This window comes from Nycticebus coucang, chromosome 14 (genome assembly GCF_027406575.1).
Source record: "Nycticebus coucang isolate mNycCou1 chromosome 14, mNycCou1.pri, whole genome shotgun sequence".
NCBI lineage: Eukaryota > Metazoa > Chordata > Mammalia > Primates > Lorisidae > Nycticebus > Nycticebus coucang.
The window spans coordinates 93,270,732-93,286,650 of NC_069793.1; the positions used below are offsets into that span (position 1 = coordinate 93,270,732).

General features: G+C 41.5%; 1 protein-coding gene across 1 annotated transcript; it reads right to left on the reverse strand.

Moving 5' to 3' along the window:
* Window positions 1-3,207: 3,207 nt before the first annotated feature.
* On the reverse strand, window positions 3,208-15,625 carry MMP7 (matrix metallopeptidase 7). Its single transcript, XM_053561587.1, has 6 exons — window positions 15,496-15,625; window positions 12,791-13,017; window positions 12,261-12,409; window positions 9,843-9,971; window positions 7,555-7,716; window positions 3,208-3,494 (listed from the first exon to the last, which is right to left on the reverse strand). The coding sequence occupies exons 1-6, from the start codon at window positions 15,601-15,603 to the stop codon at window positions 3,478-3,480; spliced, it is 792 nt and encodes a 263-aa protein (XP_053417562.1). The 5' UTR covers window positions 15,604-15,625; the 3' UTR covers window positions 3,208-3,477.
* Window positions 15,626-15,919: the final 294 nt, after the last annotated feature.

Here is a 15,919-nt window from a genome sequence, read left to right on the forward strand (position 1 = left end):
GCCCAGAGGAGAGCTAGCCGAGCGCTGTACAGGGATCTGCAGATCACAGACCTAAACGGACTCTGCTAATTTAAGCAACAGGCAAAATTTATTAGAACTCAAAGCTGTCAGTTGCAAAATCTGGAAGAGAAGTTTTACTCCTATGCTATGAGATGGTCAGGGCCCAAGGAAGCTTCAGGGAATCTATGTGGGCGCAGGACTGAATAGGCCATGTCTCCCAAGCCCCATAGCTGGGACGAATCCACCCTCAGTGTTTTCTTGGGAGAGCATCTGGTGGGTCAAGCCTGGGTCCTGTGCTCCCTTGTCAGCACGGGCAGTGTGTGGCATCCCAAGTGACACCTCACGAAGATAGTACACAAAAGGGAGAGGCAGTTCCCTGTGCCCAAAAGTGGGGTGAAGGGATGCTGGGCAGGGAAGAACAGCAGGTGTCTACTTCTGGGGTGAAATCCAGAACAAAGATAGAAAAAAATCTATCTTCTGGTGCAAGATAGATCCTGCCTCCTGCTGCCCAAATCAAAATATACACAGGACAGCAAGCAAGCAAATAAATACATGCCGAAGTCACAGCCGCACTGGCTCACTGTGAACCTTATGGGAGTCATGTAAGCTCTCTTGGTCTGTTTTGTCATCTGTAAAATGAGAAACTTGAATTTAAAGACTTCAAACTTCCTTTTTCTTCTAACATTATAGACATAACCCTTCATTTTTTTTTTTTTTGAGGCAGAGTCTCACTTCCGTGCCCCAGGCTAGAGTGCCATGGCATCGTCACAGCTCACAGCAACCTCAAAGTCCTGGGTTCAAGTGATCCTGTTGCCTCAGCCTCCCAAGTAGCTGTGGCTACAGGCGCCTGCCACAATGCCTGGCTTGTTTTAGAGACGGAGCCTCACTCTTACTCAGGCTGGTGTTGAACTCCTGAGCTCAGGTGATAGGCCTGCCTCGGCCTCCCGGAGTGCTAGGATTACAGGTGCAAGCCACCGTGCCTGGCCATATCTCCTTATTTTTAAAAGGGCATCTGAACTCCTGTTGACATAGAATTTGTATTTTGCCTGGATTGTGGATTCTTCTCTCATTTGGTCTGCCCTTGGAATAGCTTCCTAATGGGTCTGGTGGTAGTTCTGCATTTTTGGATATTGATGTGTCTCGAGTGGAAATGATCTCTGTATGAAATTTTTAAAAAGCGTCTTTTTAATAGAACGTGTGTGGGGGTCATAACTTACATCAGTAAGAAATGAATTTCAATTGTTCATCCCTCTAATTCATAGAGAAGACCAAACGTGTGGGGGTGTGGAGGAGGAGGAAAGGAAAGTCTGGCATGGCGGCCCCAGGTCCCTCGGAAGTGTTAAGTCCCATGTGGAGAGCGCTTCACCCAGAGAAACACTGGGGAGCCTCTGTGTGGAAAAGGAGGGCTCCCGTCGCAGGACATCGGGAAAATGACTTTCTGGGGATGTCACAATGAGCAGGCTCTCAGGACTGGAGGAGAGGGGAGAAATATGGTGGGAGGTTGCAGCCTGTGAAAGTGGGCCGCTGGTGAGAAATACCTGATCTGGAATGGGGAAAGGATCTGAAGGATGGGGATACTACCCAAATGTAGGTTTTGCCATTTCATTGCCTCTGTGCAATGTAAAATCTCACTTGTTTTTTATTTGTTTTTCTTTGAGACAAATTCTCACTCTGTCACTTGGGCTGGAATGAGGTTTCCTCAGCTTAGTTCATAGCAACATCAAACTCCTGGGCTCAAGGGATGCTCCTGCTTCAGTTTCCCGAGTAGCTGGAACCACAGGTGTCACATGTGTGCCACCACTCCTGGCATATATATATATATATATATATACATATATATATATATATATTTATTTATTTTAGTAGATATGAGGTCTTGCTTTGTTTAGGCTGGTACTGAATTTCTGACCTCAAGCAATCCTTCCACCTCAACCTTCCAGAGTGTTAGGATTACAGGTGTGAGCCACAGGCACCCAGCTCAAAATCTCACTGTTGATGTAAATCTTCAGCAGCATCTACACACTCAGACAAGCTTTGTAGGATTGCTTTGGAGAAAGAAAGTTCAAGTGAAACGGATGAGACAAATATCTAAACTCCAGCTGTGGTGGGAGAGATGTAGGGAAATTGGGAGGTGTGTTTGGCAGGGTAGAAACAAGAGGGGGCGGGTAGCAGAAGGTAACTTATGAGACGGTAAGTCCTTAGGAATTCATGAACATTTTATGGGAATAATGGACTTCCCAGAAGACTCAGAGAGCCTGGGCCAAAAGCTTAAAGGGATTGAGTGTAACTTCTAGCTACAGTGTAGAGCTGAAGCAGTCTTCCTCTTTTGATGATAGGCTGAAGCCCTCCTGAAGCCCACTAGATAATATGCTGGGAGGTTTTTCTTTTTTGCTTTCACTCTTTGATTTCATTGTATAGTACTGAAAGTGCGGATAGTGAGAATGAGATGGAGTCTGTTAACCTGGGGCAGACGACACAGCTGGTCTGATGGGTCTAGGGCCTGCCTGACTTTCACCCACTGTCTTCTATTCTTACTGTTTTGCAAATTTAGCTTTCACCCTGAAGATGCCTTTCTTGAGTAATTTAGGTGGGATTGATTTAGGAGATAAACTTTTTTTTTTTGAGATAGAGCCTTAAGCTGTAGCCCTGGGTAGAGTGCTATGGCATCACAGCTCACAGCAACCTCCAACTCGGGCTCAAGTGAGTCTCCTGCCTCTGCCTCTCAAGTAGCTGGGACTACAGGCACCTGCCACAATGCCTGGCTATTTTTTGGTTGTAGCCGTCATTGTTGTTTGGCGGGCCCGGGCTGGATTCGAACCCTCCGGCTCAGTGTGTGTGGCTGGTGCCTTAGCCAAGGAGATTAACTTTTGAAATGAAATGTTGTTTTGGGTCATGAGTTTTACTGATTATCATTTTCTATGGGTTATGGGTTCGGCCGATTATTGTTTAAGATAAGGATTGACATGGTCTTCACTTTGAACTTAAATGTATAAAACTGTAATGTTGAAAATGGAAGAACAGAACAGCCTTGAAGAGGCTACTCTGTTTTCCAGAATCGAGGGCTTCTGACAAAGTTTGGAGGATCTATCCCCATCTCTGCATATTGGCTGATGGCAACAGACGGCCAGACCCTCCTCGTCTGGTAACAGCATGTCTTCTCTTGCCACAGAAACAGCACTGTCAAATATAAACAATTTCACTGTGGAATAGTAATTTTATTTATTTGTATATATAACCTGCGTTGACATCTAGGAACTGAAAGTTGGGTAAGGAGAGTCATAGATGAGTAAGGTACCGTCAGACTACAAGGAGTTTATCCTCAGAAAGAGGGAGAGCCGTGCAAAAACCAGTGCAGCCGGGGAGGGCGGAGGGGGTGCTGGGTGGAGTGCAGGGCTGTGTTCATGGACGCCGAGTGGGAACAATGATACCGACTTCAGCGGAGAGTGGATGTTCTCCCTGAAGTTTCCAGTCGTGTGTTCAATTATTTCTCTTTCCTGTTAAGAAGGAAAATAAGAACATTCTGATGTAGTATAAAATGCTTAAAAAAATCTTAAGATTATACAAAGGAAACGCGATGGTATGTACAATCTAGCACTCAGCCCAGTTCCAAGTCTTGGATAAAGATTCTGAAGAGCAACCTCCCAAGGGCTGAGAGGGCAGCATTGTACCAAGTGTGGCCCCAGAGGGTCGGATTCCTTTGCAACTTGACTTTATCAGTTTTCTAGCTGTGTGGTAAGTTGCTACTTAACCTCTCTTAGTATTCGTTTGTCAATCTGTAAAATGTGGATAATAACGTCTCATTGTATCGTTGGCTTAAATGAAGTAATTTATGTGAAGTGCTTGGTACATGGCAAGTACTCAATGTATTTTGGCTATTATTTTATTATTCTGAAAAGAGCGTTATGAACTTGCATGTATGAATTTAATTACACTCTTTTTTTTACATGTGTTTCTTAGGTTTCCATTTTTTTCCTTCACAAAATTAAAGAGGCTTAAAGTTTAATAACAATAACAACGTTTAAGATAAGGACTAGAAACAAAAACCTCTTAAAGAATGAACGGACATAAAGACATTCAGAAAAGAAATCAGAGAATTGCTGCATCGAAATATTAAGCAATAATAATAATAATGCAAAGAAAATAATATTCACATTGTCAAATTAGAGTATGTCTATCATAGAATGCTTTGCCTCTGAGGTTCAGTATGGAGTCATCAGTTAACTTCTTATTTTTTTAAGTCTCAAAAAATAGACAACTAATATTTATAAATAAAAGTAAAAGATAATTTTGAAAAACAGATCATGCCAAATCTTATAGACAATAGAAAAAAGAAGAAATACTTCAAAATCATTCTACTTGATCTGGGTACACCCGATACTAAAATTGGAGAGAATATATTATTATAAAGCGGAAATTACAAATGTATTTCACTTATAAATGAGGATGCAATATTCTAAACAACATATTAACAAGTTGAATTAAAAATTAATGTTTAAGTAATGTACTTTTGATCAAAATTAAATCCAATTTATGTGAGAATTAGTCACTATTTTCTTTTCTTTTCTTTTTTTCCCCTTCTTTTCCTTTCCTTTACCCCCTCCCTCCTTCTCTGTCTGGTCTCCCCTCCCCCCATGCCCCACCATGTCATTAGTTGTCATTAGTTGTCCTCATACCAAAATTGAGTACATAGGATTCATACTTCTCCATTCCTGTGATGCTTCACTAAGGATAATGTGCTCCATCTCCACCCAGGTTAGTACAAATGCTGCAAAATCTCCATTTTTTATGGCTGAATAATATTCCATGGTATACATATACCACAGCTTACCAATCCATTGCTGGGTTGAAGGACATTTAGGTTGTTTACACATTTTAGCAATTGTAAATTGGGCTGTGATAAACAGTCTAGTACAAGTGTCTTTATAATAAAAGTTTTTTTTTTTTTCCTGGCTAGATGCCCAGTAATGGGATCTATTAATCACATTCTTTTGAGTCTACATTTTTTCTCATGTTACTTTTTGATTAATGTACTCCCTATATTTATAATCTATATAATTAAGTCCTATTTTCAGTTTTACAGAAATTTCTTCTTTCCAACTTTGTAACTTTGACTAGAGATGTCTTGACTTCCTTTTTCTTTTCTTTTTATAAAAACTTTTTTGCCTGATTTTTTTTTGTTGTTGTTTTGAGACAGAGTCTCACTTTGTCACCCTCAGTAGAGTGCTGTGGCATCTTAGCTCACAGCAACCTCAAACCCGGCCTTTTGCCTGATTCTTAAAGATTGAATGAATGTACCAGTCTATTTTCTTCCTGTTAAATGTGACCAGTCTGCCTCAGGTCTTGTTCAGTCCCTGGACAGCTTTTTATCAGGGAAGGGTAGTATTTTCTGTTTTGTTGGGGATAACTTTACCAACAGTAGTACTTTGTGGGTCTTTTGGACGGCAGTTTTTTCAGTTGGATCTTCAGGGTACAGTTACACAGTACTTTCTGAAGTGTGTTCTCTGAAGTCATATCTCATGGGTCTCAAGGGGTGTTTCATAAAAAGGATTATAATTTGGGGAACACTGGATTAAACAATGCTTGGTTAGTAATCTTCAATATCCTGTGGACCTGACATACAGTATTAGTGCTTCTTCAACTTATTTTTCCATAGTATTCTTTTTTGGAAATTATCTTTGTGTGTGTGTGTGTGTGTTTTTTTTTTTTTTGGCCGGGGCTGGGTTTGAACCCACCACCTCTGGCATATGGGACCGGCGCCCTATTCCTTGAGCCACAGGCGCCACCCTGGAAATTATCTTAGAAGACTAGAGTTCTGAGAACAGTTTGGGAAATGCTGATTTATAGTAAGTCCTAGGTTAAACTGATTTTTTTTTGAGCCAGAGTCTCAAGCTGTCGCCCTGGGTAGAGTGCCGTGGCATCCCAGCTCACAGCAACCTCAAACTTTTGGGCTTAAGTGATTCTCTTGCCTCAGCCTCCCAAGTAGCTGGGACTACAGGCGCCCACCAGGACGCCCGGCTATTTTTTTGTTGTTGTTACAGTTGTCATTGTTTTTTTAGCTGCCCTGGTCTGGATTGGAACCTGCCAGCCTTGGTGTATGTGGCCAGCACCCCATCCACTGAACTATGGGTGCCACTCTAAACTGATATCTTAAATCCATTATCCTACAGGAATAATTTTCCTCTAAGGATAGTACTCTGTTATGCCAGAAGCACTTTTTTTTTTTTTCTTTTTTTTTGTAGAGACAGAGTCTCACTTTATGGCCCTCGGTAGAGTGCCGTGGCCTCACCCAGCTCACAGCAACCTCCACTCCTGGGCTTAAGCGATTCTCTTGCCTCAGCCTCCCGAGTAGCTGGGACTACAGGCACCCGCCACAACGCCCGGCTATTTTTTGGTTGCAGTTTGGCCGGGGCCGGGTTTGAACCCGCCACCCTCGGTATATGGGGCCGGCGCCCTACCGACTGAGCCACAGGCACCGTCCAGCCAGAAGCACTTTTACTTCTCATCTGTTCCAAGACTCTTCTGTAATCTGCTTGCAGTGCATTTTCATCACCCCGATATTGTGCCAGATAGGCTTAATTATATCTGCAGAGTTAAAGGTATCATTCTATATTCTCTTATCCCAAATGCTCTTAAAAGGTTGTTAGCTATGGGGAGGCAGAGATGTGTGGGAGAAAGAGAATGAAATCACACAGTCCTGACTTGGAATCGTCGCTCAAGCACTGGACAGCTACATGACTTGGAAAGCTCATTTAGCCTCCCCGAACCTTACGTTTCTCATCTTTATCCAGAGACACAGATTTTTATCCTTGTCCTTTGATTTCTTTCCCAAATACTATTTTGACTGACTCGATCAAGCAAATACAAATTAGTGTATTTTTCTTTTTCTCTTTTCTTTTAAACAATGTCTTGGTCTTGCTCAGGTTGGTATCGAACTCTTAACCTCATGCAATCCTCCAGCTTTGGCCTCCCAGAGTGCTAGGATTCTAGGTGTGAGCAATGACACCTGGCCTGGCCTAAATCAGTGTGTTTTTTAAAAGTGAATTTGGAACTTGGTTAGACCACAGAATTGTGTAGACTGGGGCATGGGTTATGCCTAATCTTCATGACCAGCGACTATAAGCGGTTGCTGTTCATAGTTGACCATTTTCCCTACCCGTAAAACAGGAAAACTTGAGTCTCTCTCAATTATCTAGGCCTGAATCCTTGGGACTGGGCAGGTATGTTCCTTCAGTCCGTTCCTCTGGGGGAGACTAACGTGAAGTACTTGAATTGAGGAAGAGCAGTGGGTTGTGGCTTACAGCCTAAATAGCTCTATTTTCATAATTTCACCATATGATAATGCATTACTGAAACTTCAGATCAACATCTTCATAGTATACAATAGTGTGGCTGCATTTTGAATATTTAATGTCTCAAATTTCTCTCCTCAATAGATTTTTTGATATAAGTTCCCGTGTGGTTTTCCAGGTAAGTACCCGTTCCCAGCTTTTATCATCCAAGCCTGCTCCCAAAAGAAAATGGGAAATCCCCTTAATTTAAAATCGTAAACATTACCATATATTTTCTGAATGCCTTCAATATCATCTTGTGAAAGTTTGAAATTGTTGACATCTCTGCTTCCGTAGGTTGGATACATCACGGCTTTCGGGTCAGAGGAATGGCCCAGACCCAAAGAATGGCCAAATTCATGGGTTGCAGCAACCAGGAAGTTTATACCTACGATCAAATAGGTGACGTACGGTGACCGTGAAAATAACTGTATACGTTATATAATATTACATATAATATCATAATGAAAAATGAAGTACAAAACTACCCAACTCTCAGTACTCTGTAGTTCATTTCTTTGTTTCTAGGCTTTCAAAAACGGGAAGGGGTTTTCTATCTGAGTCCTAACCGGTGCACACATGCACAGAGGGTCGCAAAACTTGGTGGAAATTAAGCAGGGAGAGGGAGAGGAGGGGGCAGAAAGCTGCCTAAAAGGTACAATGAACGTGATTTGGGTGTTGGGGACACTTAGAGTTGTGACACTTACAAAAGTGATCCAGGTGACAAAAGCTTTTGTACCTTAATACTTTGAAATTAAAAAAAAAATGGGGAGGGATTAGAAGAATATCAAAATAGCAGTGCTTTGGGGAGGGATTAGAAGAATATCAAAATAGCAGTGCTTTAGGGTGGCGCCTGTGGCTCAAGGAGTAGGGCACCAGTCCCATATGCCGAGGGTGGTGGGTTCAAACCCAGCCCTGGCCAAAAAACTGCAAAAAAAAAAAAAAAGAAGCAGTGCTTTAATCCCATTGCCATTTATGCTTCTTAAAAAAATACAACGTTTTCCCCCATCTTTGCTTCTTTAGCTCCAGCAATAATATTCTATAGTAGAAAGCAAAGGTTTTAAAAGCAGTGGGATCTACGTTGGACATGGAGCTCTCCTACTTACTGGCTGGTCCGCTCTGGATAAATTAATTGATGTTGCTGAGTCTCAGTTGCTGGTCTGTTAAATGGAGATAATCATTCCTACCCTGTACATCTGTTATTAGTTCCCTGCTATCTGGAAAGTCACGGTGATTCAATATATGACAGTGACTTTGACTACTGGGAGAAAGCTGAGACTGAAAGGCAGGGTCGCCAGGCAGTGCTAGGCTTTGCTTTTGATAGTGAGTCATGAGGGTGTATTGAGTATAGCCTTTTGTCTCCCTCAGGCTCTGTAGAAAGGCTTTCCAAGCAGGGGGAAGGTGAGTTTGAGAAGTGGCCAGAGCTCCGGCTGTGTTGTGCTAGATGGACAGAAGCAGCCTTTAATCCACCCTGAGTGGGAAAAAAGGAGAAGGAAACAGATCTGCAAGGTGTGAAAGGGAGGTGGCATCTGAACTGTACATAGGTTAGATTTTCACAGCAAGGCAGTGATAATTTGAATTGCAGTGAATTCTCTTTACCAAACCTAAGTACCAGTTTCTCTTTCAAGGCCTTTTTTTTTTTTTTTTTTAAATTGTCTCCAATGAGGATTATTTATGCCAGAAACTCTGATGTCTCTATAATCTCCTACTTTGTAATATGATGAATGTGATGGGCTGGGTCATGGAGTTAGTTCTTTTTGAGAAATAATGAATAATCCCAGCCTTGTATATAATTCTTTTTTTTTGAGACAGAGTCTCACTTTTTTTGCCCTGGGTGGAGTGCCGTGTCATGGCAGTTCACAGCAACTTCAAAGTCTTAGGCTCAAGCAATTCTCTTACCTCAGTCTCCCAAGTAACTGGGACTACAGGTGCCCACCACAATGCCTGGCTAATTTTTCTATTTTTAGTAGAGATAGGAGTCTCGCTCTTGCTCAGGCTGGTCCCAAACTCCTGAGCTGAAGCAATCCACCCGCCTTGGCCTCCCAGAGTGCTAGGATTACAGGCGTGAGCCTCTGCACCCTGCCTGTATGTCATCCTTAAGTATCATAGTCTCTGTTCCTCTTTCTCCTCCATTTGAGACAGTATTTTGGGGAAATACGAAGAAACATTGATAATTTATTGAATTACTGATACATTCCAAGCACTGTGTAAGCATTCTCTAATTTAAACAAAGCTCTGAGATGGAAACTATTTATATTCCCATTTTACAGATAAGAAAACTGAGGGTCAGGGAAGTCAAATAACTTGCCCAAGAACATACAGTAATTGGTAGAGGGAGAGCAACTGGAACCCAGTGCTGCTTGACTCTGCAGCCTGGGCGTCCGTCTTTTGTACAGGTAGCATTATGAATGCATTGAAAGCAAGAGCTCGATACTCATTATAATTTAAAATAAAGATTAAATTGAAGTTCGGATGGTACAAAGGATGTGGAGCAGGAGAGATGGGGTGTCATACCTATACTGCTGCCATCCGTCCAGGTTTCGTCGTCATCAAAGTGAGCGTCTCCTCCGAGGCCTGGTCCAGGTTCAAAGGCATGAGCCAGTGTGTTTCCTGGTCCATCAAATGGATAGTAGTCCCCATGAGCTAAAAGAAAATGGGGTGATTGTCCTTAGTGGCTCATTCTTTTCTCCAGTCATTTTATCTTTTCCATTTATGTGACTACTGACCTGGAAGGAGCAGCCTCGTCCACGTGGCTGGCATGGGCAGTGCCAGGGGGCAGCTGCGTGCACAGGGTGGTTTGGGGGCTTACTTGCTACAGGCGCTTTTTCTTTCACTGCTGGTCACTGATAACAACCATATAGTGAAGGCTTACTGGATAAGAGACTTTGAATCCATTTATATCTAACTTCAGGTTGCACTGAAGCTCTTTTTTTTTTTTTTTTTTTGTAGTTTTTGACTGGGGCTGGGTTTGAACCCGCCACCGCATTAAAGCTCTTGTTAACTTTGACCACTTTGCTTGGCCAAATGTTGGTGGGAGGGAGAATGAATGTGTGTACTGCAGGTAGTTTGTGCATCATTTCATGCATTTTTTTCCCCCTTAAAAGTCTAGCTTACTCTTTGTGGGCATAGTAGATAGTCTCTCAGAGAGCCACACTCAGGGTCTCTTAAGACGGCTTCTGACAGTTTTAATTTGTGAGGCAGAGCTATTTATCTTCAAGTTGCTATCAGGTCAAGTTTATTCTAATCCTTAAGAAACTTGTAGTTTGTGAAATGATTAGTGCTTTCCATAACATTTTCTTCAAGGGCTGTCAACATTGTGCATGGAAGGCACAGTCCCTGGGCAGTTCAACATCAGAACAGACCAAAATGGGCAATATTTTTCTCTAAATTTGCCCCATGAGACACCACACCTCAGAGTAGTTTATGTTTATGAGTTATATCTCTTTACGTCCTTTGATACAAGAATCTCCATTTTCTACTTTCTTGCTGTATGAAGGGCGTTTGCTACAGGTATTGGCATTATCCCACTTCTTGGGGGGTCTTTGGAAGCTATAAGCCCTTCTGTTGGTTTAATATTGATGTTAGACACATTTTAAACATACATTACATATATATATATATACACATATATCTCTATCTACCTACCTATTTATCTATCTATGGTCACGTGCCGCATGATGACCTTTCTTTTTTTTTTTTTTTTTTAAGTCATTTATACATAGAGCATGAATACCTTTATGCCACTATGGGATTGAATGTATTGATTATTTATACAAATTGGAGTGCTTATATCCTACTAATTAACGTAGCCTTCACCTCATTTACCCAATTACAGTGATAATGACCTTTCTGTCCACAGCAGACCACATATACAATGGTGGTCCCATCAGATTATAATGGAGCAGAAAAATCCCTATTGCATAGTGATGCTGTAGTTGTGGTAATATCATGGCACAATGCATTACCTTTTCTTTTCTTTTTTTTTTTTCCTTTCTTTTTCTTTTTTTGAGACAGATTGTCATTCTGTCACCCTGCGTAGAGTGCCAGGGCATCATAGCTCACAGCAACCTCAAACTCTTGGGCTTAAAGGATCCTCTTGCTACAGCCTCCTGAGTTGCTAGGACTATAGACAGGCACCTGCCACAACACTCGGCTATTTTTAGAGAGGGGATCTGGCTCTTGCTCAGGCTGGTCTCGAACTCCTGAGCTCAAGCAATCCACCAGTCTCAGCCTCCCAGAGTGCTAGAATTCCAGGCATGAGTCACAGTGCCTGTCCACAGTGCATTACCTTTTCAATCGTTAAATATATTTAGATACACAAACACCATTGTGTCAGAACTGCCTAAATATTCAGTATAGTAACCTGCTGTTCAGGTTTGTAGCCCAGGAGCAATATGCTAGATCATGCAGGCTGGGTGTGTATCAGGCTATCCTATGATCCAGGTTTGTTTACATACACACTATGTGGTTCCTACAGTGAGAAAATTGCCTAAAGATGCATTTCTCGGAATGTGTCTCCACTATGAAGTGATGCATGGCTGCATACATAGGTAGATGTAATACCTATAATGGTTCATGGTATATGTAATACCTAAATAATGGTTCATGCTACGAAACAGGCATCAGCCAACGTTTTCTGTAAAGGGTCAGATAACAAGTATTTAAGGATTGTAAACTTGACAGCTTCTGAGAGAGGAGGAAGCACGGCTGTATTCTAGGAAAATTTTATTTATAAAAACAATTGGTGGGCTGGATTTGATTCAGGCCAACTCCTTCTATAAAAGTGGTCCTAAATAAATAGATCATAAAAGTTGTAATAATGTTGCTAAATATCTATTTATCTCTCCTGAAGTTTTAGGCCTTTTTGAAAAGAGAGCCCTGATATAAAAAATAAAGCAGCATACAGGATGAGCCTACAGAAAACTTTCTCACCTCCTCTTGCAAAGCCAATCATGATGTCAGCAGTTCCCCACCTCATTTTCTTGAAACGCAGTGGAATCTGCCTGCCCCACATCATTAAGGCCTTTTCCACGAATCGATCCACCATGAGAGATGGTAAATCTCGAGTGTATGATACAACCCTAGTAGCAAACAAGAAAACAACATTTAACCTTTCAAGGAAAAGGCTTTAGTGTTTTTGCCAAAATGAACCAAAGTAAAACTAGCCTGTAGGTGACTGGCTCAGCTCCCGTAGCTCAGTGAGTAGGGTGCTGGCCACATACACCAAGGCTGGTGGGTTCGAACCCAGCCTGGGCCAGCTAAACAACAATGACAACTGCAACCAAAAAAATAGCCGGGCATTGTGGCAGGTGCCTGTAGTCCCAGCTACTTGGAGGCTGAGGCAAGAGAATCGCTTAAGCCCAAGAGTTGGAGGTTGCTGTGAGCTGTGACTCCACGGCACTCTACTGAGGGTGACATAGTGAGACTCTGTCTCAAAACAAACCAAAAAACCCCAAACTAACCTGTACGTGACTATTTCAGAAGTCCATTTTGGATTTTTGGGGAATAGTGAGTATTCTGCGACATCTGGCACTCCACATCTGGGTTTCTGCATTATCTCCACCACGCGGGGGCTCAGCACTCCAGTCATCGGCAGGCCGAAGAATTTCTGCATCTCCTTCAGCTTGGCTTCTAAATCGCCGGCACTTTTGGTTTGTGAGTCATAGGAATAAAATCTCTTGAGATAGTCCTATTAAAGAAAGAGTGATGAATCTGTGGGGCTTGTTGTTTATTATCTTCTTTTATCTTAGAAATCTACACATCTTTTGCCTTTGGTTCCTGTGGATTCAAATAGTGATTTGAAGACAGAATAATTTCATAGTCACCGCATAAAATAAGAACATTTAACATCAATAATGAAACACCAGCATGCCATTTCATCGGCGAAAGAGAAGACTCTCTCAGTTTCTCTTTTATCCCATTGAGCGTTTTGAGGAGAAGTACACTGCACACTTTGTAAAGCCTCAACTTCTTTGTCAGAGCAATCAGGAAGTGTGTCCCAGTGTTTCCTCAGGGTACAACTGAAACCGTCCCTCAGCTGGGCCTCCAGGTGAGATCTGAAGCCGGCGAGGCCCATCTGAGGTCTGGCTGAGATGTGGTTCCACCGAAAGAAGAAAGGATCTTGATATTTTAGTTCTGGGAAAAAACATTAGGAGATTAGTAGCTTAATTATTTTAATCTTATTGTTCATGTGGAGACATCCAAGCTCACAGCAACTGAACGATTTCCCTGGTTCACACATTAGATGAGTTGCCAGAATGAGCTCTGAATTTGCCGGCTTGCAGGCCCTCTTCCCGCTGTTAAGTCCCTAGTAAAACCCACTCTGGGAAGTTGCAGGATAAAATAGGTCTCCCTGATCTCTTCCATGCATAATTGGGTCCCTAGGAATTTCTTAAACATTCCCAGTGTCTGGCTATGAGGATGGACATTCAGTAGTCTAAACAATAAAAAGTGAATAAATTAGCACCGGTAGCAACCTTGCAAGAACGTGTTTTAAGCCCTTCCTGGTGCGAGGTACTTACATACTTAGCTCATTTAAACTTTATAACCATCCTGTGAAGTAGGGATGGCATTGTTATTCCTACTTTATATGTCACAAAACACAGCTCGGAAAAGTGAAATGAGTTGCACGAGGTCACCAGTGAGTGGCTGAAGGAGCCAGTGTTGGAATTCAAGTGTTCTGACTTCATACGATAACAGCATACAGGGGTCTATAGCACATCATAGTACTGAAGTTGAAATGATTTAAAGATTAGCTCACTAATTTGCAGTCTTTTTTTGAGTACATGACAACAAGTTCTTGTTTCAGAACCTTTCAGGAGTATGCAATTTTTTGTAAGTAATCTTATTGATATTGAACCCTCTCTTGTTACCAATGATGGTTTTTCATTAAATACAGCAAATACTTACTGTTCACCCATGACAATTAGGAAGACATCCCTTATTTAAAAACAAATGACTCATTTTATGTTTCCCAGAGCTACAGACTTTACCAAGACGCCTTCTGGAAGAGATGCTGCATTCTGCCCTTTTTATTTTTATTTTTTTTATTGTTGGGGATTCATTGAACATTCCGCCCTTTTTAAAACCTATCTAATTTCCTAAGTGAAAGAACTAAATATACATGGAAAGTTCTCCTTCTGGATAAAGCGTTCAGTGGAACCATATAAAATTACTGTTGTAGAGGTAAAAAACAGTTCAAGCTTAATCATTTCCTATAGTTCAATCTAACATATTACTGCACCTTTTTAAAGGTTCCAGTTAAAGTGAAATAAAACTTGGCTTTTCTTAGGCTTAAAGATTTAATTTGTAAATAATACTTATGAGTATTATGTATAATAATCATCTCATTATTTTGCAAATAATAATTCTTTATACCTAATAGACTGCTTATTAAGTAGTATATTGGAAAGAACTTGATTTTTTCAGCCATAAACATTTGTCTTTGATGCTTAACTCTCCCATTAAAAAGAATGTGAATCAACTTGATTTCACTTTTTCTTTTTCCCAGGGTAGACCTAAGGATTAAATGACCATGTATATGGAAGTATTTTGCAATCGCTAATTATTACTGTATTTGTCAGTTGGTATTGTGATCACCTCGTTTATTTGTCAGATTACCCTGAGGTATAAAACATACAGTATCATGATTTCCACTAGACACACGAGAAAGCAAAGTGGTTGGCTTCTGGGATTGTTGTTAACTTCTACCCATGTTCTCCGACTTCCAACTTCTCCATCATAAGTAGTATTAAGAGGCAATGTTCTGTGCACTTCATGAAAGCATCTCAGGAGACAACAAATAATAATAACTTCAATTTATCAAGTATAAACAAAGTTTCAGGTACTGTGTTAAATGCTTTACAGCACCTCCGTTTGGTTGGTACCATCGCTATCTCCACCTTTCAAAATAGAAACCTGAAACTCAGAGTTTAATGATATTCTTGTTCACCTCCATGATGAATGGAGCAATTGAAACTCAAACGCAGCTTGAGCAGGCTCTAAAATATGCTACTTGATGAAAGCATATATTGCTTTTATAATTAGAAAAATAAAATCATGTCCCCATGCATTGCAATACTAACATAGAAGGAGAAATAGTTGAAAAACACATTTCCTAATGCTGAAGTGGGATGGCGGGGCCCTGGGCAGGTGGGCTGCGACCTACCTGAGCCTGTTTCCACTGCTGCTCATTCATGCCTCCCGCCTCCCGGGGCAGCGGCAGGGCCAGGCTGCTGGGCAGGAGACACAGGGCACACAGCAGGGCGAGGTGCATAGCTGCCAGCCAGAGGTGATTGTTTCCAGACCTGCGACTGGTTTGGTTTTTTCTGATAGAGTCTGGAGAAATTTATACAGCTTCTCAGCCTTGACTGTGGAAATAAGTGACTCATTGAGTGTTTTCTTTCTTTTTAGTGTCTACAGAGCTTTGAAAGTGGGTGTTATTTTTTATTAATGAAAACGAGGAAGTCTTATGCCCTCCTTGCCTTGGCAGAGCACACAATGTATTTGTCTTTCAAAGGATTTTTTTTCCTGTCTGCTGTATAAACGGAATCTATGGGAAACCTTTTTTTTTTGGGTGGAATCAGATTATT